General features: G+C 51.2%; 1 protein-coding gene across 2 annotated transcripts in view; it reads right to left on the bottom strand.

The window, feature by feature from the left end:
• The window catches only part of LOC140205486 (cytosolic carboxypeptidase 2-like), a 110,661-nt gene extending 85,627 nt beyond the window's left edge, over positions 1–25,034 (bottom strand). For both annotated transcript variants that reach the window (XM_072273098.1, XM_072273099.1), the window contains exons 1-4: positions 25,003–25,034; positions 17,843–17,980; positions 14,537–14,722; positions 4,280–4,387 (exon numbers count right to left, since the gene is read on the bottom strand). In XM_072273098.1, the coding sequence (XP_072129199.1) occupies positions 4,280–4,387; positions 14,537–14,722; positions 17,843–17,980; positions 25,003–25,027 (457 nt within the window). In that variant the 5' untranslated portion in view covers positions 25,028–25,034. The remainder of the gene's footprint in view (positions 1–4,279; positions 4,388–14,536; positions 14,723–17,842; positions 17,981–25,002) is intronic.
• Positions 25,035–25,285: the final 251 nt, after the last annotated feature.

The raw sequence follows: 25,285 nt of genomic DNA, 5'->3' as shown, positions 1-25,285 counted from the left end.
CACAGATAGTGACAGTGATACACAGACAGTTGCAGTAAACAGACAGTGATAGTGAACACAGATAGTGACAGTAAACACAGACAGTGACAGTGAAACACACAGTGACAGTGAAACACAGATAGTGACAGTGAACACAGATAGTGACAGTGAAACACACAGTGGCAGTGAAACACAGACAGTGACAGTGAAACACAGATAGTGACATTAAACACAGATAGTGACAGTGATACACAGACAGTGACAGTAAACACACAGTGACAATGATACACAGACAGTGACAGTGAAACACCTAGTGACAGTAAACACAGATAGTGACAATGAAACACAGATAGTGACAGTAAACACACAGTGACAGTGAAACACAGATAGTGACAGTGAAACACACAGTGACAGTGATATACAGATAGTGACAGTGAACACAGATAGTGACAGTGAAACACAGATAGTGACAGTGAACACAGACAGTGACAGTGAAACACACAGTGACAGTGATTCACAGATAGTGACAGTGAACACAGACAGTGACAGTGAAACACTCAGTGACAGTGATTCACAGATAGTGACAGTGAAACACAGATAGTGACAGTGAACACAGATAGTGACAGTGATACACACAGTGACAGTGATACACAGATAGTGACAGTGAAACACAGATAGTGACAGTAAACACACAGTGACAGTGAAACACAGATAGTGACAGTGAAACACACAGTGACAGTGATATACAGATAGTGACAGTGAACACAGATAGTGACAGTGAAACACAGATAGTGACAGTGAACACAGACAGTGACAGTGAAACACACAGTGACAGTGATTCACAGATAGTGACAGTGAACACAGACAGTGACAGTGAAACACTCAGTGACAGTGATTCACAGATAGTGACAGTGAAACACAGATAGTGACAGTGAACACAGATAGTGACAGTGATACACACAGTGACAGTGATACACAGATAGTGACAGTGAAACACAGATAGTGACAGTGAACACAGATAGTGACAGTAAACACAGATATTGACAGTGAAACACACAGTGACAGTGAACACAGATAGTGACCGTGAAACACACAGTGACAGTGATACACAGACAGTGACAGTGAAACACAGACAGTGACAGTAAACACAGATAGTGACAGTGATTCACAGATAGTGACAGTGAATCACAGATAGTAACAGTGAACACAGATAGTAACAGTGAACACAGATAGTGACAGTGAAACACACAGTGACAGTGATACACAGATAGTGACAGTGAATCACAGATAGTAACAGTGAACACAGATAGTAACAGTGAACACAGATAGTGACAGTGAACACAGATAGTGACAGTGAAACACAGTGACAGTGATACACACAGTGACAGTGAAACACAGATAGTGACAGTGAAACACACAGTGACAGTGATACACAGACAGTGACAGTGAAACACAGGCAGTGACAGTAAACACAGATAGTGACAGTGATTCACAGATAGTGACAGTGATACACAGACAGTTGCAGTAAACAGACAGTGATAGTGAACACAGATAGTGACAGTAAACACAGACAGTGACAGTGAAACACACAGTGACAGTGAAACACAGATAGTGACAGTGAAACACAGATAGTGACAGTGAACACAGATAGTGACAGTGAAACACACAGTGGCAGTGAAACACAGACAGTGACAGTGAAACACAGATAGTGACAGTAAACACAGATAGTGACAGTGATACACAGACAGTGACAGTAAACACACAGTGACAATGATACACAGACAGTGACAGTGAAACACCTAGTGACAGTAAACACAGATAGTGACAGTGAAACACAGATAGTGACAGTAAACACAGGCAATGACAGTGAACACAGATAGTGACAGTGAAACACACAGTGACAGTGAAACACAGATAGTGACAGTGATACACAGACAGTGACAGTAAACACAGATAGTGACAGTAAACACATAGTGACAGTGAACACAGATAGTGACAGTGAAACACAGATAGTGACAGTGAAACACACAGTGACAGTGATACACACAGTGACAGTGAAACACAGATAGTGACAGTGAAACACACAGTGACAGTGATACACAGTGACAGTGAAGCACAGACAGTGACAGTAAACACAGATAGTGACAGTAAACACAGATAGTGACAGTGAACACAGATAGTGACAGTGAAACACACAGTGACAGTGATACACACAGTGACAGTGATACACACAGTGACAGTGAAACACAGATAGTGACAGTGAAGCACACAGTGACAGTGATACACAGACAGTGACAGTGAAACACAGACAGTGACAGTAAACACAGATAGTGACAGTGATTCACAGATAGTGACAGTGAAACACAGATAGTAACAGTGAAACACATAGTTACAGTGATACACAGATAGTGACAGTAAAAACACAGACAGTGACAGTGAACACAGATAGTGACAATGAAACACAGATAATGACAGTGAACACAGACAGTGACAGTGAACACAGATAGTGACAGTGATTCACAGATAGTGACAGTGAAACACAGATAGTGACAGTAAACTCAGACAGTGACAGTGAAACACACAGTGACAGTAAACACAGATAGTGACAGTGATACACGGACAGTGACAGTAAACACAGATAGTGACAGTGATACACAGATAGTGACAGTGAACACAGATAGTGACAGTAAACACAGACAGTGAGTGTGAACACTGATAGTGACAGTGATACACAGATAGTGACAGTGAAACACAGATAGTGACAGTAAACACAGACAATGACAGTAAACACAGATAGTGACAGTAAAACACAGATAGTGACAGTAAACACAGACAATGACAGTGAAACACACAGTGACAGTGATACACAGATAGTGACAGTGAAACACACAGTGACAGTGAACACAGATAGTGACAGTAAACACAGACAGTGACAATGAAACACAGACTGACAGTGATACACAGATAGTGACAGTGAAACACAGACAATGACAGTGAAACACAGATAGTGACAGTGAACGCAGATAGTGACAGTGAAATACAGACAATGACAGTAAACACAGACAATGACAGTGAAACACAGATAGTGACAGTGAACACAGAGAGTGATAGCGAAACACAGATACTGACAGTAAACACAGACAATGACAGTGAAACACAGTGACAGTAAAACACAGATAGTGACAATAAACATACACAGTGACAGTGAAACAGACAGTGACAGTGAAACACAGACAGTGAACACACAGTGACAGTGAAACACAGACAGTGACAGTGAAACACTGACAGTGAACACACACAGTGACAGTGAAGCACTGACAGTGAACACACACAGTGACAGTGAAACACAGACAGTGACTCTGAACACAATGTGACAGTGGATCACAGACAGTGAAGGTAAACACAGTGTCAGTAAACAGAGACGATGAGAGTAAACACAGACAGTGACCATAAACACAGACAGAGACAGTAAATACAGACTGTTCTCTGAGGATTAGGGAGATAGAGTGTTGGGAATGGAAGACAGTGAGTCTGCAGAGGACTGGGAATGCGAGACAGTCTGTTGACATAGGATTGGGAATGGGAGATAGTCGGTCTACTCAGGATTGAGAATGGGAGGCAGTCTGTAAAGGATTGAGAATAGGATACAGTCTGTCTGCAGAGGATTGGGAATGCGAGTCATGTGTTTTCAGCAGATTGGGAATGTGAGACTCTTTCTGGAGAGGGTTGGGAATGAGGCATTCTGTCTGCGGAGGATGGGAATTGGAAGTAATCTGTTTGGATCTGATTGGGAATGGGAGATAATCTGTTTGCAGAGATTTGGGAATGGGAGATAGTCTGTCAATGGAGACATCTACCCTAAAGCTGGTCATACAGTTAACTGGTAATACAAACAGAAATCTCAAGCACTTCAGGCCTCATTCATAAATTTTCACCAATGGGGTGAGAGTGTAGAGCTGAGAGATGCAGAGTCGTCAGGGTGCCTCTGTGCATGATTTATCAAAGGTTGGTATGTAGATACAGCAAGTATTTAGTAAAGTTCACAGGGTGCTATCACTTTGCTAAGGAGATTGGATGCAAAAGTATGGAGGTATTACAACCAACAGAGAAACAGTCACACCCCACCCCACCCCACCCCACCCCACACCCTGCTCCTAACACCCAAGGAGACAGGTTATTGTATTATTGAGTATACAAATGCAGACTTATTACTAAATACAAAATCATGTTGTAGTGGGAGCTGACTGCTGGATACTTTGGGAGAAGCCATGGCCTTGGCCAGGGACGGTTTGGAGATTACCTGCATCAATGGCAAATACTGTGTTTTTCCCTTCATCCCCCAAGCAGGCGGGCACGTACTCCTGCTGGCTAGGCTGGTACAGCTTCTCCGGTTCTAGTGGGCTCCACTCTGCATAATAAAAATTGATCATTCATTTTCACCACCAAGACAACAGTCTCATCTACGTCTTAATCCAGAACAGATTGATAAATTCAAACAACAGGAATTCTGCAGATGCTGGAAATTCAAGCAACACACATAAAAGTTGCTGGTGAACGCAGCAGGCCAGGCAGCATCTCTAGAAAGAGGTACAGTCGACGTTTCAGGCCGAGACCCTTCGTCAGGACTAACTGAAGGAAGAGTGAGTAAAGGATTTGAAAGTGGGAGGGGGAGGGGGAGATCCAAAATGATAGGAGAAGACAGGAGGGGGAGGGATGGAGCCAAGAGCTGGACAGGTGATTGGCAAAGGGGATATGAGAGGATCATGGAACAGGAGGTCCGGGAAGAAAGACAAGGGGGGGACCCAGAGGATGGGCAAGGGGTATATTCAGAGGGACAGAGGGAGAAAAAAGAGAGTGAGAGAAAGAATGTGTGTATAAAAATAAGTAACAGATGGGGTACAAAGGGGAGGTGGGGCATTAGCGGAAGTTAGAGAAGTCAATGTTCATGTCATCAGGTTGGAGGCTACCCAGACGGAATATAAGGTGTTGTTCCTCCAACCTGAGTGTGGCTTCATCTTCACAGTAGAGGAGGCCGTGGAAGCGGGTATCCATGTAAGCGGAACAAGTGCTACACATGCCCTTACACTTCCTCCCTCACCACCATTCAGGGCCCCAAACAGTCCTTCCAGGTGAGGCAACACTTCACCTGTGAGTCGGCTGGGGTGATATACTGCGTCCGGTGCTCCCGATGTGGCCTTTTATATATTGGCGAGACCCGACACAGACTGGGAGATCACTTTGCTGAACACCTACGCTCTGTCCGCCAGAGAAAGCAGGATCTCCCAGTGGCCACACATTTTAATTCCACATCCCATTCCCATTCTGACATGTCTATCCACGGCCTCCTCTACTGTAAAGATGAAGCCACACTCAGGTTGGAGGAACAACACCTTATATTCCATCTGGGTAGCCTCCAACCTGATGGCATGAACATCGACTTCTCTAACTTCCGCTAATGCCCCACCTCCCCCTCGTACCCCATCTGTTACTTATTTTTATACACACATTCTTTCTCTCACTCTCCTTTTTCTCCCTCTGTCTCTCTGAATATACCTCTTGCCCATCCTCTGGGTACCCCCCCTTGTCTTTCTTCCCGGACCTCCTGTCCCATGATCCTCTCGTATCCCCTTTGCCTATCACCTGTCCAGCTCTTGGCTCCATCCCTCCCCCTCCTGTCTTCTCCTATCATTTTGGATCTCCCCCTCCCCCTCCAACTTTCAATCCCTTACTCACTCTTCCTTCAGTTAGTCCTGACGAAGGGTCTCGGCCTGAAACGTTGACTGCACCTCTTCCTAGAGATGCTGCCTGGCCTGCTGCGTTCACCAGCAACTTTTATGTGTGCAGATTGATAAATTGGTTGATTATTTTGGCATGTACAGTTAAAACCTGTCTTGCATACCGTTCGTACAGATCAATTCATTCCATCAGTGCACTGAGATAGTTCAAGGTGAACAGTAACAGAGCGCAGAACGAAGTGTTACAGTTACACAGGAAGGTGCCGTGCAGACAATAACGTGCAAGACCATTGTGAGGTCTCACCTGAGGGCTCTGTAGCACTTCTCTCCCCCCACTCTACACCACTTCCTCATGCAACAACTGCCCAGTTCACAGAATCAGAGATATTGGGCATTGCCCACCTGTCCCACTCACCTTCCACTTCATTGTCAACCTCTGTGCAGCCCTCCAACCTGCATAACACCATCGTCTGTCAGTCTAACCACACCATCTCCACCTCAAACCCCACCACCCCCTCCAACCCCCGGTCCTATTCCCTCCTTTTTATGCCCTTTTACCTCCAAGCATACACTTTTACACTCTCCTTCCAAGCCCTCTCCTACTCTTCCCCCTCACACTTCACTATTTTGGTACCTTTGGATTAGAAAATAAAATCGTTATTTTTCACATATGCTTGTTTGTATTTTTATATAAAAACCTATATACGAAGGTGTAATTGTTCAGTGATTATATTAAGTAATTGTAGTATAACTGATTCTGTATTTTCTGGAAGCTTCTGTGCAGTGGGTGTCATGCCAATGAATCTGGCTATTTCATGGGTTACTCTTATTGCTGGAATGTCTTATTGTCCAGTCTGTGATAGCTCTTAGTATTCAACTTTGTTCTTTGCCTTTTCTTTGTTTGTTCTTTGTTCTTATTACACTTAATAAACGGCCATAACCAACAAGTTTTATGTCTTATTCTTCAACTCGGAAGAACCTTTGGATGGCAAAACCACCAAGATTCAAGGGTAGCCCCCCGCCTCACTCTGCTACCTTCCTCCTTTCTGATTCATTGCCTTCTTGTGCTTGCTGTCCAAACCTCCACTTGGTCATCTCCTGGCCTCATTGAAGGTCAGCTGTGAGCAGTTATCCAGACCTCAGCTCCGGTCCTTCAGCTGAACCTTCCCACCCTGGTTGTACCCCCTCCCAACCTTCCTCTGCAATTCCCCCATCCAGTCAAATTCCCAGAACTTGCCCATCTGCACCAACTTTACCAGAAACATTTCTGTATAAACCCCAACTCATCTAAAACCACCCAATGAAACCCGACCCCATCTAGATACTTCTCACCTAGGCCTGCCATGATTACAACCCTTCCATCTCAACCCTCACCTTCTGCCAGAACACTCCCTTCTCAACCCATATCTACAACCAGAACCCTCTATGAACCAGTACACTCCCACCTAAACACTGGTTTCAAACAGAACACTCCTGCCTAAAGTCTTACCAGGAATCAGGACCCTTATTCCAAAGATTACCTCAATTAGAACTCTCCCACTTCATTTGAAATCTCCCTACCCAAATGCCCCCTGATTCAGAATCTTTCAACTTGAATCCATCTTGTCTAGGCCCCACACTTCTGAAACCTACCTTATTTACGACCATTTTGACTCAATTGCCACCATGTGCAAACCACACCCCCCCCCCCCCGGCAACTCCCCACATATGCCCTGTCTCACTTCAGTTAGAACATTTTCAATCAAGCTCACCTGGACCATTCTCCCAACTCCCCTCCCTAGCACCATCTCAACTGCAGCCATTGTTCCCCACTACCTCAACTGTTTTAACCATTGTTTGGAGAGTCCATTTCAAAAACTCTTCCATTTAAACCCTACCTCAGACAAAACTCTCCCCATACAACCTGAACTCCACCTAAAATCCTCCTATTCACCCCTCCACTAAACTCTTCCCACTCATGAAGCTTTGTAACATCACAAAAACATTTAAAACCCCTACCCAATTATCAGTACATCTACATCTGGGGAGTGGTTGGATTAAAAGGAAGTGATGATTTTACTGGTAAAGGCAGAGGTCTGTTAACAGATAAGAACTGGCAGGAAGGTTAAAGAACTCAACAAGACATTCTAGTTTTGTCAAAAGACAATTTCATAACCGTAGCAAAGTAAATTACCCTACTCACACCTCCCCAGAATAAACCCTTGTTTGCCCATGACTGGAGATCAATTTCCAATTTGCACTCATTTGGCACACTTACTGCTCACTAACCTCACTCCCATGTGTTTGGCACACTCACTGCTCACTAACCTCACTCCCATGTGTTTGGCACACTTACTGCTCACTAACCTCACTCCCATGTGTTTGGCACACTCACTGCTCACTAACCTCACTCCCATGTGTTTGGCACACTCACTGCTCACTAACCTCACTCCCATGTGTTTGGCACACTCACTGCTCACTAACCTCACTCCCATGTGTTTGGCACACTCACTGCGCACTAACCTCACTCCCATGTGTTGTTCAAACACAACTCATAGAACATAGAATGACACAGCACAGCACAGTGCAGGCACTTTGGTCCACTATGTTGTGCCAACCTTTTAACCTACTTCAAGATCAATCTACCGCATCCCTTCTGCATAGACTTCATTTTTCTTTCATCCATGTGCCTATGTAAGAGCCTCTTAAATGTTCTGAATGTATCTGGCTCTACCATCACCCCAGCAGTAATTTCCACACACCCCTCACTCATTGTGTGAAAAAACCTACCTCAGACATCCCAACTATAACTTCCTCTAGACACTTTACGTAGCGAGAGGCTCCTCCTCATTGTTAGCTTAGACCTTAACAATGACAGCCACCAACATGCCTCCAGACGTAGAGCAGTTCTTTCCACTTTGATTAACCATGAAAAAACTATTTTGGATCCGGATGGTCTCCCCGAGGAAATAAGACGATTACGTATGACATTTCTACAGAATGGCTACAAGGTGAAGGAAATCAATTAGCCCCTTAAAAGGGCTGATATGAAAACCAGGAACCCGTTGCTACCGCCTGTCTCGCCTATATTTCCAGGGTTTCTGGAGGGATCGCCAGAAGAAGTTACCCAGAGAAATCAGCGGAGGCAGAACATCATATTCACAATGGCTATAGGATTGACTTCGGTGGCACAAAACTACAGTGCTGCTCCAGTGGCTTTTGGGACCACCTGGTAAAAGAAAGCCATTGAAATAAAACCAGAGAAAAAGAATCTTAATCCAGATGAAGGTCTTACTCTAAGTAAGAACTGGAATTCGGTTCTAAACAAGGCGGGAGAGCGGAAACATGATTGGATGAGAACTAACCAATCAGAAGAGGTGAATTATAGAGGTACAAATACCCCTGGACTAGACATGCCCAGTCAGATGACAGAGTTAGTCATTGAATCATCAGTTATAATCAATACCTATACCCGCTTGGAGCCAGAGAAGAATTTATATAAGGTATATCCCATCCGGCCCCAGGGACTTATCTATCCTAATGTTTTTCAAAAGTTTCTTAATGTCAACATATTCCAGTATATTGGCTGGTTTACGATGTCCTTGCATTTGTCAAGGTCCCTCTTACTGGTGAATACTGAAGCAAAGTATTCACTGAGGAACACCCCACTCCAGGCACACGTTTCCTCTTTTATCCCTCATCATACCTATCCTCTCTCTACTCATCCTTCTGTTCTTCACATACGTATAGAATGCCCTGGAGGTTTCCTTAATCCTACTCACCAATGCCTTCTCATGTCCCCTTTTAGCTCTCCTAAATCCCTTTTTAAGCTCCTTCTTGTCTACCTTGTAACTCTCAAAGTAGCCTTGTTTGATCCTTGTTTCCTAAACCTTAAGTATGCTTCCTTCTTCCTCTTGGCTAAACGTTCATCTTTTGTCAACCATGGCTCCTTCCCCTAACATCCTTTCAATGTCTTAATGGGGCAAACCTATCCAGAACTCCTATAAGTAATCCCTAAACAGCCTCCACATTTCCGTTATGCATTTCCCTCAGGTTACGCTCCCAAGTTCCTGCCTAATAATTTGCCATTCCCTATTTAAGTACTTTTCTATACCATCTGGGCCAGAGAGTTGTGCTCACTACATCTGAAATGTACACGCTCTGCGAGATCTGTCACCTGACCAGGTTCATCCTTAGCACTAGATTCAGTATACCCTGTACTCCAGCTAGCCTGTTCACATATTTTGTCAGGAATCAAATATGATGGCAGAATATAGTATTAATGGTAAGACTCTTGGCAGTGTGGAGGATCAGAGGGATCATAGGGTCCAAGTCCATAGGACACTCAAAGCTGCTACCCAGGTTGACTGTGTGGTTCATTGGCCTACATCAACCATGGGGTTGAGTGTAAGAGCCGAGAAGTAATGTTGCAGCTATATAGGACCCTGGTCAGACTGTGCTCAGACTTGGAGTACTGTGCTCAGTTCTGGTCGCCTCACTGCGGGAAGGATGTGGAAACTATAGAAAGGGTGCAGAGGAGATTTACAAGGATGTTGCCTGGATTGGGGAGCATACCTTATGAGAATAGGTTGAGTGAACTCAGCCTTTTCTCCTTGGAGTGACGGAGGGTGAGAGGTGATCTGATCAATGTGTACAAGATAATGAGAGGCATTGATCGTGTGAATAGTCAGAGGCTTTTTCCCAGGCTGAAATGGCTAGCACAAGAGGACGCAGTTTTAAGGTGCTTGAAAGTAGGTACAGAGGAGATGTCAGGGGTAAGTTTTTTACGCAGAGAGTGGTGAGTGCGTGGAATGAGCTGCCAGCAACAGTGGTGGAGGTGGATAAAATAGGGTCTTTTAAAAGACTTTGGATAGGTACGTGGAGCTTAGAAAAATAGAGGGCTATGGGAAAGTCTAGCAATTTCTAAGGTAGGAACATGTTCGACACAACTTTGTGGGCCAAAGGGTCTGTACTGTGCTGTAGGTTTTCTATGTTTCTAATCCTTCCTGGACATACCCTAAAATATTCTCTCCCCTCCAAACCAATACCAATCAATATGAGGGAAATTGAGATCACCCATGACAACAATCCTGTCATTTTTGCATCTTACCAAAATATGCCACTGATCTGCTGCTCTGTATCTCTGCTGCTATGGGGAAGGTGGGGGGGGGTGGGTTGCTTTAGAATACTCCCAATAAAGTGATTGCACTCTTCCTGCTTCTGACATCCACCCACCTTGACTTAGTAGATGATTCCTCCACAACGTCCTCCCTTTCTGCAGCTGTGATATTAGCAATGCCACCCCCCACACCTCTTTTATCTCCCTGCATGTCCCTTTTGAAACATCTAAACTCTGGAACATCTAGCACGCATTTCTGTCCTTATGACAGCCAAGCTTCCATTTACTGATGAAAGCTCTGAGTTCATCACCTTTGTTCCTGACACTTTTCATATTAGATCCATGTCAACCCATCCAACTGACCCAGGATCAGACCATCCCCCTAAACCCCCTCCGCAGGATCAGACACCCCTAAACCTCTTCCCCAGGATCAGACACCCCTAAACCCCTTCCCCAGGATCAGGCCCCACCAAACACCCTCCCCAGGATCAGACCATCTCTTATAAACCCCTTCCCCAGGATCAGACCCCCCTAAACACCCTCCCCAGGATCAGACCATCCCCCTAAACCCCTTCCCCAGGATCAGACCCCCACTAAACCCCCTCCCCAGGATCAGACACCCCTAAACCCCTTCCTCAGGATCAGACCCCCCTAAACCCATTCCCCAGGATCAACCCCCCCCCCCAAACCCCTTCCACAGGATCAGACCATCCCCCTAAACCCTTTCCCCAGGATCAGATTCCCCCCAAATCCCCTTCCCAGGATCAGACCATCCCCCCAAACACCCTCCCCAGGATCAGGCCTCCCCCCCAAACCCCCTCCCCAGGATCAGACCATCCCTCATAAACCCCTTCCCCAGGATCAGACCCCACTAAACACCCTCCCCAGGATCAGACCCCCCAAACCCCCTCCCCAGGATCAGACCCCCCTAAACACCCTCCCCAGGATCAGAACCCCCCCAAACCCCCTCCCCAGGATCAGACACCCTTAAACACCCTCCCCAGGATCAGACCCCCCCAAACCCCCTCCTCAGGATCAGACACCCCTAAACACCCTCCCCAGGGTCAGACCACCCGCTAAACCCCTTTCCCAGGATCAGACCATCCCCCTAAACCCCTTCCCCAGGATCAGATCCCCCCCAAACACCCTCCCCAGGATTAGACCACCCCCTAAACCCCTTCCCCAGGATCAGACCCCAACTAAACCCCCTCCCCGGGATCAGACACCGCTAATCCCCTTCCCCAGGATCAGACACCCCTAAACCCCTTCCCCAGGATCAGACCATCCCCCTAAACCCCTTCCCCAGGATCACTGAGTGGGAAGCTGGATGATTGGAAAGCTTTCAAAACCCAACAAAAGGCAACTAAAAAAGCTATAAGAAGGGAAAAGGTTAAATATGAGGGCAGACTAGCCGATAATATAAAGCAGGATATTAATAGTTTTTTCAGCTATATAAAGGGTAAAAGGAGGTGAGAGTTGATATTGGACCACTGGAAAATGATGCTGGTGAGTTAGTAATGGGGGACAAAGACAAAGACTACATCCCAGAGACTGAGAGAAGTTGCTGAAGAGATAACGGATGCTTTAGCCATGATCTTTCAAGAATCGCTTGACTCTGGTTTGTTCCTGGAGAACTGGGAGATAGCAAATGTCACTCCACTCTTTAAGAAAGGAGGAAGGCAAAAGAAAAGAAATTATAGGCCAGTTAGCCTAACATCAGTGGTTGGGAAAGTGTTGGAGTATTATTAAGGATGAGGTTTCAGTGTACGTGGAGACTAATGATAAAATAAGTCAAAGTCAGCATGGTTTCTGAAAGGGGAAATCTTGCCTGACTAATCTGTTAGAATTCTTCGAGGAAGTAACAAGCAGGTTGGACAAAATAGAGGGAGTGAATGTCATTTACTTGGATTTTCAGAAGGCGTTTGATAAGGTGCCGCACGAGGCTGCTTAACAAAATAAAATCCCATGGCGTTACAGGAAAGATACTGGCAGGAGGCAGTGAGTGAGAATAAAGAGGGTCTTTTTGAGTTGGCTGCCAGTGACTAGTGGTGTTCCTCAGGGGTCAGTATTGGGACCATTATTTTTCATGTTGTTTGTCAATGATTTAGATAACAGAATTGATAGCTTTGTGGCAAAGTTTGTGGATGAAATGTAGATAGGTGGAGGGGCTGATGGGCTGAGGAATCAATGTGAATACAGCAGGACTTGGACAAACTGGGAGAATGGACAATTGGAAGAAAATGGAAGTGGCAGATAGAATACAGTGTTGGGAAATGTATGATAATGCATTTTGGTAAAAGGAACAATAGTGCAGACTATTATCTAAATGAGGAGAAGGTTCAAACATCAGAGGTGCTGAGGGACTTAGCTGTTCTCGTGCAAGAAGGATAATTTACAGGTTGAATCTGTGGTAACGAAGGCAAAGCAATGTTGGCATTTATTTCAAGGGGAATAGAATATAAAAGCAAGGAGATAATGCTGAGCCTTCATAAGACACTGGTCAGGCCATGCTTGGAGTACAAGTTTTCCCCGCTATCCGAAGGTAGGGCATTCCTATGAAACCGTTCGTAAGTCGAAATGGCGTAAAGCGAAGAAGCAATTACTATTAATTTATATGGGAAAAAATTTTGAGCATTCCCAGACCCAAAAAATAACCTACCAAATCATACCAAATAGCACATAAAACCTAAAATAGCACTAACATATAGTAAAAGCAGGAATGATATGATAAATACACAACCTATATAAAGTAGAAATAATGTATGTACAGTGTAGTTTCACTTAACAGAATCGGGAAGATTTAGCCAAAACTGATTTGTAGAAAAAAATCAGTATGTTCACGCATGTGCACACACCTGCCCACGTAAGGTTTCACGGTCATGGTAGTCTTTCTCGGGGTAAACACAAGTAAAAGCAAAAATCCTCTTTCAGTTAGCGAAAACAGGTACTAATGTAGGCCTTTTGTAAAAGCGAAGTGGCGTAAAGTGAACGTTCATAAAGCAGGGGACACCTGTATTGTCAAGAGCTTTGGGCCCCATATCTCAGAAAGGATGTGTTGTCATTGGAGAGAGTCCAGAGGAGGTTCACGAGGATTATTCTAGGAATGAAGGGGTTAACATGAGGAGCATTTGGTAGCTTTGGGCTGGTACTCACCGGAACTTAGAAGAATACTGGTGGATCTCAATGAAACCCACTGAATGTTGAAAGGACTAGATAAGGTGGATGTGGAGAGGATGTTTCCTATAATGGGGGTATCCAGAACTAGAGGGCACAGCCTCAAAACTGAGCGGTGTCCTTTTAGAATAGAAGTGAGGAGGATTTTTTTTTAGCCAGAGAGTAGTGAATCTGTGGAATGTGCTGCCATAGACTGCAGTGGAGGCCAATTCCGTGTGTATATTTATGGCCGAAGGTGATTGTTTCTTGATCGGTCAGGGATCAAAGGATATGGTGAGAAGGCAGGTGTATGGCGTTGAGTGGGATCTGGGATCAGCCATGATGGAATGGCAGAGCAAACTTGATGGGCTGAATGGCCTAATTCTGCTCCTATGTCATGGTCTCTCCTATGTCAGACCCCTCTCCTCGCCCTCCCTAGATCAGACCACGACCCTCTCCCCTGTATCAGACACCAAACGTCCTCTTCTCTGAGTCATTCCCCTTCCTTGTGTCAGACTCCTCTTGCCCCCTCCCCTAGGTCAGACCTCTCTCTCTACCGCTGGGCACTTACCAATGTGGTGTATTTTCTCCCTGATGACCTGGCACTCTATTGGCCAGCGAGGGAGAAGAATGGAGCCTCTTCCAGCCACGGTGTAGAGATTGCGTGGTTCCCGCAAACGGGGGACGTGCCTCCCAGCATGATAGTCAAACACCAGCTGCCTTGTCCGTAACAACGGGTACTCGTTGATGAAAGAATCTGAACAGGTTGTAAAGGAGGACAGCCCTAGACTCATACATTGGCATCAACAGTTCTAATAGTGACAGAGACATCTAATGTTCACAGGGTCACAACACACACACACATGACAAATACAGGTTACCGAACAGTCTGCATGTAACGCGTATACACACACACACACACACACACACAGATACAAACACCATAAAGTGTAGGTGCAGGAAAATATATTTACCTGGAACCATCTAGTTGTGCACTACGTGTGTAAAACCTTTGATAAATGTCCCAGTTGAAGGGATGTATGTGCAGGCTGAACCAGCATTTAATGGCCCACTCCGAGGTGCCCCTGAGAAGGTAGTGCTGAGGTTTGCATGTGTGCACTGTGCTGTCAGGGAGAGAGTTCCAGGAGCATTTTGACCCAGTGACAGTGAAGGATATTGATAGTGGGGGGATAGATTTCCAAGTCTAGATGGTGTGTGGGTCAGAGGAAAATTCCAGGTAAGAGCTTGCTGTCCTTGTCCTTCCAGCTGGTAGAGGTGGTGGGTTTGGAAGCTGTTGTCTAAGGAGTCTTGGTGAGCTGCTACAACACATCCTTTAGGGGGTACAAACTATTCTACTGTCCTTCGGTAGTGGAGTGAGTGAATGGTTGTGGATGGGGTGTCCTTCACACTGTATGCTGTCAAGGGTCCTGGGTATTGTTGAAGCTGCACTCATTCAGGCAAGTGGAGAGCACTCCCCCACACTCCTGACTTCAGCTTGTAGGTGGTGCACAGGCACTGGGTGTGAGGAACTGAGTGACTTACCACTGGATCTGTTCTGAAGCCTCAATCTGATTGTGGATTCTCCAGTTCAGTTTCCAGTCAATAGTAAACCACCCTCCAGCACACCACCCGTCAGGATATTGATAGTGGGGGTTCAGTAACGGAAACACTAGTCAATGTCAGGGGTGACAGCCCCAGGATATTGATAGTGGGGCTTCAGTAACGGAACGACGAGTCAATGTCAGAGGCTGGGCACCCCACCAAGATATTGATAGTGGGAGAATTCAGTAACAAAAACACCAGTCAATGTCAGGGGTGACACCCCCCCCCCCACCAACAAGATATATTAGTGGGGGATTCAGTAACAGAAACACTGGTCAATGTCAGGGGGTGAACCCCCCAGGATATTGAATCCCCCACTATCATTGACAGAAACACTGGCCAATGTCAGGGGGTGAACCCCCCAGGATATTGAATCCCCCACTATCAGTGATAGAATCACTGGTCAATGTCAGGGGGTGAGGACCCCCAGGATATTTAATCCCCCACTATCAGTGACAGGAACACTGGCCAATGTCAGGGGGTGAGGACCCCCAGGATATTTAATCCCCCACTATCAGTGATAGAATCACTGGTCAATGTCAGGGGGTGACCCCCCCCCCCCAGGATATTGAATCCTCCACTATCAGTGATAGAATCACTGGTCAATGTCAGGGGGTGAGGCCCCCAGGATATTGAATCCCCCACTATCAGTGATAGAATCACTGGTCAATGTCAGGGGATGGTGGCTGGATTTTCTCTTGCTGGATATCATAATTTCATTGGCACTTGTGTAATGTTAATGTGATGTCATCTATCAGCCCAGGCCTGGATATGGAGCAGGATTTCCTGCATTTGGGTGTGGACTGCTTCATCAGCTGAGGAGTGGAATGGTGGAGAACGTGGTATATCATCATCAGTCCCCGTCTCTGACCTTACAACTGAATGAAGAGCTGAGGACACTGGCCTTGAGGAACTCCTGCACAGACATGCTGGTACTGTGATGATTGACTCCAACCACCATCGCCTTTGTGCTGAGTCCAATTGCAACCAGCGGAGAATTTTCCACCTGACTCCAGTTGAGCCAGGGCTCTATGATTCCACACTCCATCAAGTAATGGTAGTGGTGCGATCACTCGAGTTGAGTATGATGTTCTCCTTAGGGGTTGTTTATTCAGGTAGCTGTGGAGGCCGATCTGGGATCCACATATTCCTGTCCATTGTATGAGCAACAGTAACTGGTGGCTGTGGTTAGCAGTTTGGTCTTTTGGTTGATCAGTCTCTCCCTTGGCAGCTGTCACTTGTTCTCTGCGACACAGTGGAGTTGGCTCTCATGTAGCACTGTGCCCTCTTGAGCGGATCTCTGCTATTGAGTGTAATGTTCCATTTCATCCGGCCGATTTTGCTGTTATCTTTGAAGAATTCCTTTTGCCTACCAGGCATTCACTGACCCTCCTTCAGCAAGTACTGCCTTGGGGCAGTTACTCTCATTTCACCTCTGTAGTTCATGTTTGGACCAAGGTTGTAATGAGGTGAGTAGCTGAGCGACTTTGTTAATACCTCACTCATACCTCACATCATACACACATACACACCATTACACACACTGATACACCTACCGTGCACACACACATACTCACTGACACACCCACATACTGTACACTCTCTAACACACACACTGATACACCTGCTATGTGCACACTCACACACTCACTGACATGCCCACACACTATACACTCTCTGACACACACACTGTACACACACATACAGTACTTTCACTGACACACTGTGACACAAATACCACATACACACTGACACACCCACAGGCACATACTTTTACTGACATACTCTCACTCATTCACTGACACACCCTCGCAATCTATGGCATGGCACCCCAACTGACACATCATACATACTGTATGACACTGCCACCACATGCACATATAGTCACTGACACACACTCACAGACACTCGTGCACCAGCTCTCATTAACACAAACTTACAGCTATACTGCCACACTTGCTAATCTACGCTCACACACTCACTGGCACTTTCACCAGCTGTGCAGTGATGCTTTCCCAGCACACATGCATTCACTGACACTCTCGTACCTCCCTCACATACCTGAGACGCCACCCACACACAAACACACACACACACTGACCTCACCTCAACCCTGGAGATGCACAATACCCAACATGTTCAAACAGACACATTCATCTCACCCTCACTACACCCACCCCCTAGCAATTCCCAAACTCACTGACCCACCCCCCCGTACACTCCTCGACTCCCCCAGAGCTCCTCCTGCCCTGCCACTGTCCAGCTCCACACTCACAGTTCAGTCGCTGGGGCTGCTCCTCGTTGGTGGGGCTGCTGCCATCGCTGGGCTCCAGGGAGTTCAGGTTTGAGGAAGGGCTCTCCTCCAGCTGCCAGCTCTGCAGTTCCATCAACCTGGAGTAGGCGCCTCTGCAGTCTGACCAGAGTGACAGTCAATGACCCTCTCTACCACCTGAAGCCTGTGGGTCTTGAGTGGGGCCTCTCTGAAGGAGCGACTGTAGGTGGGTACAGTGTGCGCGTAGGCGAGGACATGATCAGAATGGGGAGAATGCAGTCTAAGCAGAGAAGATATCCTGAGATGGTGGGCAAGGTCTGGGTCTCCGGTGGAACACCTCTGATGCGCTTGGTTTTGGGGAGCGGGAAGTGTGCTGGCTGGTGACCCTGCCTCAGAAGCCTGTTTCACAGGGTCACAGTTGTACGGCCTAGAAACAGGCTCTATGGCCCACTATGTCTACTCTAGCACTTGCTTATTCAAATACCTGTAAAATACAGAGACTGTATCTGATTCCACCCCCTCTGGAGGCAAGCTCTCTCTGTCTAAATAAAAACCTCCCCCAATTCTGTTCAAAACTCCTTCTCATCTTAAGCCTGTGCCTTCTTATTTTTGATAACTCCTCTGCCCTGTCTATGCCTTATCTCATATATTTCGTACAGGCCGCCTCCCGCCTCCTCCACTCCAGGGAAATAAGCCCAGTTTATCTCAGGCAAGTGGGTCTCAGCCCAAAATGTCATCTGTACCTCTTCCTGTAGATACTGCCTGGCCTGCTGCGTTCACCAGCATTTTTTGTGTGTGTTGCTTGAATTTCCAGCATCTGCAGATTTCCTTGTGTGTCCATGTTTTTGTGTTTGTATTCTTCCCTCTGGTGTAAGTCTGTCTCTCAGGGAGAGGAGTGGGGGAGGGTCAGGACAGCTCACTCTGCCAATGTCGGAAAGGGGAGTACAGGACAAGGTCTGAAGGAGGAGGGTGAAATGTAAAGTCCTCAATGGAGACTCTCAGCTTTCATTTACGAGAGATGTGAATGGGTGGAAGAAGGGATCTTCCTCGGGGGGTGTCTGTGCCCCTGGCTCTGACTGTATCATGGGTGCTGGGGGGGGGTGGTGAGGTGGGATGACTGTCTGAGGAGAACTACTGAAGAAGAAGACTGCTGGCGGTGTCAGTGTGTCCCCTTGCCCACTCCCCTATTTGCACTCAACTTTAGCTGTAACTATCCTTCACTGGGCACTCCACCACTGATGCTGACCGCTGGCTATTGTGCTGACAGCTCTACCATGCTTCCATCTTCCCTTCTCTCTAAACCAGCACCAGGCCCAACTCCATTCCCCAGCCGACCAAGTCGCCTCCCTCAGTGGCTCCAATCCCCGTCCCCAATGTCTGACCCTCGAAACTCACCTCCCTCGGTCCCTCCAGTGCCCGTCCCAGCGACGCGCCCGCCCTCGAAACTCACCTCCCTCGGTCCCTCCAGTGCCCGTCCCCGCCGTCCCAGCGACGCGCCCGCCCTCGAAACTCACCTCCCTCGGTCCCTCCAGTGCCCGTCCCCGCCGTCCGAGCGACGCGCCCGCCCTCGAAACTCACCTCCCTCGGTCCCTCCAGTGCCCGTCCCCGCCGTCCGAGCGACGCGCCCGCCCTCGAAACTCACCTCCCTCGGTCCCTCCAGTGCCCGTCCCCGCCGTCCGAGCGACGCGCCCGCCCTCGAAACTCACCTCCCTCGGTCCCTCCAGTGCCCGTCCCCGCCGTCCGAGCGACGCGCCCGCCCTCGAAACTCACCTCCCTCGGTCCCTCCAGTGCCCGTCCCCGCCGTCCGAGCGACGCGCCCGCCCTCGAAACTCACCTCCCTCGGTCCCTCCAGTGCCCGTCCCCGCCGTCCGAGCGACGCGCCCGCCCTCGAAACTCACCTCCCTCGGTCCCTCCAGTGCCCGTCCCCGCCGTCCGAGCGACGCGCCCGCCCTCGAAACTCACCTCCCTCGGTCCCTCCAGTGCCCGTCCCCGCCGTCCGAGCGACGCGCCCGCCCTCGAAACTCACCTCCCTCGGTCCCTCCAGTGCCCGTCCCCGCCGTCCGAGCGACGCGCCCGCCCTCGAAACTCACCTCCCTCAGTCCCTCCAGTCCCCGTCCCCGCCATCCGAGCGACGCGCCCGCCCTCGATACTCACCTCCCTCAGTCCCTCCAGTGCCCGTCCCCGCCGTCCGAGCGACGCGCCCACCCTCGATACTCACCTCCCTCAGTCCCTCCAGTCCCCGTCCCCGCCGTCCGAGCGACGCGCCCACCCTCGAAACTCACCTCCCTCAGTCCCTCCAGTCCCCGTCCCCGCCGTCCGAGCGACGCGCCCACCCTCGAAACTCACCTCCCTCAGTCCCTCCAGTCCCCGTCCCCGCCGTCCGAGCGACGCGCCCACCCTCGAAACTCACCTCCCTCAGTCCCTCCAGTCCCCGTCCCCACCGTCCGAGCGACGCGCCCACCCTCGAAACTCACCTCCCTCAGTCCCTCCAGTCCCCGTCCCCACCGTCCGAGCGACGCGCCCACCCTCGAAAATCACCTCCCTCAGTCCCTCCAGTCCCCGTCCTCACCGTCCGAGCGACGCACCCACCCTCGAAAATCACCTCCCTCAGTCCCTCCAGTCCCCGTCCTCACCGTCCGAGCGACGCACCCACCCTCGAAACTCACCTCCCTCAGTCCCTCCAGTCCCCGTCCTCACCGTCCCAGCGACGCGCCCACCCTCGAAAATCACCTCCCTCAGTCCCTCCAGTGCCCGTCCCCGCCGTCCGAGCCGCGTACACACCCTCGAAACTCACCTCCCTCAGTCCGTCCAGTCCCCGTCCTCACCGCCGAGCGACGCGCCCACCCTCGAAACTCACCTCCCTCAGTCCCTCCAGTCCCCGTCCCCGCCGTCCGAGCGACGCGCCCACCCTCGAAACTCACCTCCCTCAGTCCCTCCAGTGCCCGTCCCCGCCGTCCGAGCGACGCGCCCACCCTCGAAAATCACCTCCCTCAGTCCCTCCAGTCCCCGTCCCCACCGTCCGAGCGACGCGCCCGCCCTCGAAACTCACCTCCCTCAGTCCCTCCAGTCCCCGTCCCCACCGTCCGAGCGACGCGCCCACCCTCGAAACTCACCTCCCTCAGTCCCTCCAGTCCCCGTCCCCACCGTCCGAGCGACGCGCCCGCCCTCGAAACTCACCTCCCTCGGTCCCTCCAGTGCCCGTCCCCGCCGTCCGAGCGACGCGCCCGCCCTCGAAACTCACCTCCCTCGGTCCCTCCAGTCCCCGTCCCCGCCGTCCGAGCGACGCGCCCGCCCTCGAAACTCACCTCCCTCAGTCCCTCCAGTCCCCGTCCGCACCGTCCGAGCGACGCGCCCGCCCTCGAAACTCACCTCCCTCAGTCCCTCCAGTGCCCGTCCCCGCCGTCCGAGCGACGCGCCCGCCCTCGATACTCACCTCCCTCAGTCCCTCCAGTCCCCGTCCCCGCCGTCCGAGCGACGCGCCCACCCTCGAAACTCACCTCCCTCAGTCCCTCCAGTCCCCGTCCCCGCCGTCCGAGCGACGCGCCCACCCTCGAAACTCACCTCCCTCAGTCCCTCCAGTCTCCGTCCGCACCGTCCGAGCAGCGTACCCACCCTCGAAACTCACCTCCCTCAGTCCCTCCAGTCCCCGTCCTCACCGTCTGAGCAACGTATACACCCTCGAAACTCACCTCCCTCAGTCCCTCCAGTGCCCTTCCTCACCGTCCGAGCGACGCGCCCACCCTCGAAACTCACCTCCCTCAGTCCCTCCAGTGCCCGTCCTTACTGTCCGAGCAACGTATCCACCCTCGAAACTCACCTCCCTCAGTCCCTCCAGTCCCCGTCCTCACCGTCCGAGCGACGCACCCACCCTCGAAAATCACCTCCCTCAGTCCCTCCAGTCCCCGTCCTCACCGTCCGAGCAACGCGCCCACCCTCGAAACTCACCTCCCTCAGTCCCTCCAGTCCCCGTCCTCACCGTCCCAGCGACGCGCCCACCCTCGAAAATCACCTCCCTCAGTCCCTCCAGTGCCCGTCCCCGCCGTCCGAGCCGCGTACCCACCCTCGAAACTCACCTCCCTCAGTCCCTCCAGTCCCCGTCCTCACCGCCGAGCGACGCGCCCACCCTCGAAAATCACCTCCCTCAGTCCCTCCAGTCCCCGTCCTCACCGTCCGAGCGACGCGCCCACCCTCGAAACTCACCTCCCTCAGTCCCTCCAGTGCCCGTCCTCACCGTCTGAGCGACGTACCCACCCTCGAAAATCACCTCCCTCAGTCCCTCCAGTCCCCGTCCTCACCGTCCGAGCGACGCGCCCGCCCTCGAAACTCACCTCCCTCAGTCCCTCCAGTCCCCGTCCTCACCGTCCGAGCGACGCGCCCGCCCTCGAAACTCACCTCCCTCAGTCCCTCCAGTCCCCGTCCTCACCGTCCGAGCGACGTCCCCACCCTCGAAACTCACCTCCCTCAGTCCCTCCAGTCCCCGTCCTCACCGTCCGAGCGACGTACCCACCCTCGAAAATCACCTCCCTCAGTCCCTCCAGTCCCCGTCCTCGCCGTCCGAGCGACGCGCCCACCCTTGAAAATCACCTCCCTCAGTCTCTCCAGTGCCCGTCCCCGCCGTCCGAGCGACGCGCCCACCCTCGAAAATCACCTCCCTCAGTCCCTCCAGTCCCCGTCCTCACCGTCCGAGCGACGCGCCCACCCTCGAAACTCACCTCCCTCGGTCCCTCCAGTCCCCGTCCCCGCCGTCCGAGCGACGCGCCCGCCCTCGAAACTCACCTCCCTCAGTCCCTCCAGTCCCCGTCCTCGCCGTCCGAGCGACGCGCCCGCCCTCGAAACTCACCTCCCTCAGTCCCTCCAGTGCCCGTCCCCGCCGTCCGAGCGACGCGCCCGCCCTCGATACTCACCTCCCTCAGTCCCTCCAGTCCCCGTCCCCGCCGTCCGAGCGACGCGCCCACCCTCGAAACTCACCTCCCTCAGTCCCTCCAGTCCCCGTCCCCGCCGTCCGAGCGACGCGCCCACCCTCGAAACTCACCTCCCTCAGTCCCTCCAGTCTCCGTCCGCACCGTCCGAGCAGCGTACCCACCCTCGAAACTCACCTCCCTCAGTCCCTCCAGTCCCCGTCCTCACCGTCTGAGCAACGTATACACCCTCGAAACTCACCTCCCTCAGTCCCTCCAGTCCCCGTCCTCACCGTCCGAGCGACGCGCCCACCCTCGAAAATCACCTCCCTCAGTCCCTCCAGTGCCCGTCCCCGCCGTCCGAGCGACGCGCCCACCCTCGAAACTCACCTCCCTCAGTCCCTCCAGTGCCCGTCCTCACCGTCTGAGCAACGTACCCACCCTCGAAACTCACCTCCCTCAGTCCCTCCAGTGCCCGTCCTCACCGTCCGAGCGACGCGCCCACCCTCGAAACTCACCTCCCTCAGTCCCTCCAGTGCCCGTCCCCGCCGTCTGAGCAACGTATCCACCCTCGAAACTCACCTCCCTCAGTCCCTCCAGTCCCCGTCCTCACCGTCCGAGCGACGTCCCCACCCTCGAAACTCACCTCCCTCAGTCCCTCCAGTCCCCGTCCTCACCGTCCGAGCGACGTACCCACCCTCGAAAATCACCTCCCTCAGTCCCTCCAGTCCCCGTCCTCGCCGTCCGAGCGACGCGCCCACCCTTGAAAATCACCTCCCTCAGTCTCTCCAGTGCCCGTCCCCGCCGTCCGAGCGACGCGCCCACCCTCGAAAATCACCTCCCTCAGTCCCTCCAGTCCCCGTCCTCACCGTCCGAGCGACGCGCCCACCCTCGAAACTCACCTCCCTCGGTCCCTCCAGTCCCCGTCCTCGCCGTCCGAGCGACGCGCCCGCCCTCGAAACTCACCTCCCTCAGTCCCTCCAGTGCCCGTCCCCGCCGTCCGAGCGACGCGCCCGCCCTCGATACTCACCTCCCTCAGTCCCTCCAGTCCCCGTCCCCGCCGTCCGAGCGACGCGCCCACCCTCGAAACTCACCTCCCTCAGTCCCTCCAGTCCCCGTCCCCGCCGTCCGAGCGACGCGCCCACCCTCGAAACTCACCTCCCTCAGTCCCTCCAGTCTCCGTCCGCACCGTCCGAGCAGCGTACCCACCCTCGAAACTCACCTCCCTCAGTCCCTCCAGTCCCCGTCCTCACCGTCTGAGCAACGTATACACCCTCGAAACTCACCTCCCTCAGTCCCTCCAGTCCCCGTCCTCACCGTCCGAGCGACGCGCCCACCCTCGAAAATCACCTCCCTCAGTCCCTCCAGTGCCCGTCCCCGCCGTCCGAGCGACGCGCCCACCCTCGAAACTCACCTCCCTCAGTCCCTCCAGTGCCCGTCCTCACCGTCTGAGCAACGTACCCACCCTCGAAACTCACCTCCCTCAGTCCCTCCAGTGCCCGTCCTCACCGTCCGAGCGACGCGCCCACCCTCGAAACTCACCTCCCTCAGTCCCTCCAGTGCCCGTCCCCGCCGTCTGAGCAACGTATCCACCCTCGAAACTCACCTCCCTCAGTCCCTCCAGTGCCCGTCCTCACCGTCCGAGCGACGCGCCCACCCTCGAAACTCACCTCCCTCAGTCCCTCCAGTGCCCGTCCTCACCGTCCGAGCAACGTATCCACCCTCGAAACTCACCTCCCTCAGTCCCTCCAGTGCCCGTCCTCACCGTCCGAGCGACGCGCCCACCCTCGAAAATCACCTCCCTCAGTCCCTCCAGTCCCCGTCCTCACCGTCTGAGCAACGTACTGAAGCTGCAGAAATAGAACAAGCAGGTAGGACAGACTAGATTGCCCCTGCATAGGTTTAGCACAGGCTTGATGGCGAATTAGCCTTCCTCAAAGCAAGGAAGCAGAAAGGAAAATGATGTTTAGTACAAGAGCAGAGCTGTCTTTGTATCAACATTGAAGATGGGAGAATTACCTTAAATTTGGTTCATGGGGCATTGGATGAGAAATATGGAAGGGGTTGGGTCAAAGGTCAGACGGTGACTAATGAAAGAGTTTGAGGGCTAAGTTCTGGCAACTATTTCTTTACACCTACCTCCTAACCGTTCGCACTCCCGTTACACTTGTTCTTCTGCACCTGCCCAAGGTGGACCCAGACAGCCTGCAGACCCTCTATTTTGCCAGCTCTGAGCAGTGAGGGCAGGCTCTTGTGTGCACTGACCTGTGTAATAGCCATGGTGTTGCATGTGATAGCACGTGAGCCTCTCGTAAGGGTCATCCAGCACCTGCAATCACATCAGTAAGGGTAACTTTAACCGTGCGTGGCTGTGACACACATTTACACTGCTTGTTCTTCAATAGCTGTGTGATGGATCATAAACTGTTCACTTTAAGAAGATTCATTGGAAAAACTGACCTTTCCCCCATCGACCTGTGCAGTGATGAGGATGCGTCTGTTTCCTCTGGAGTACTGGGGTTGAGGGGAGAACTGACAAGTTTATAAC

This window comes from Mobula birostris, chromosome 11, assembly GCF_030028105.1.
Source record: "Mobula birostris isolate sMobBir1 chromosome 11, sMobBir1.hap1, whole genome shotgun sequence".
Classification (NCBI taxonomy): Eukaryota; Metazoa; Chordata; class Chondrichthyes; order Myliobatiformes; family Myliobatidae; genus Mobula; species Mobula birostris.
The sequence above is the reverse complement of the archived record's forward strand: the minus strand, read 5'-3'. Positions and strand labels throughout refer to the sequence as shown.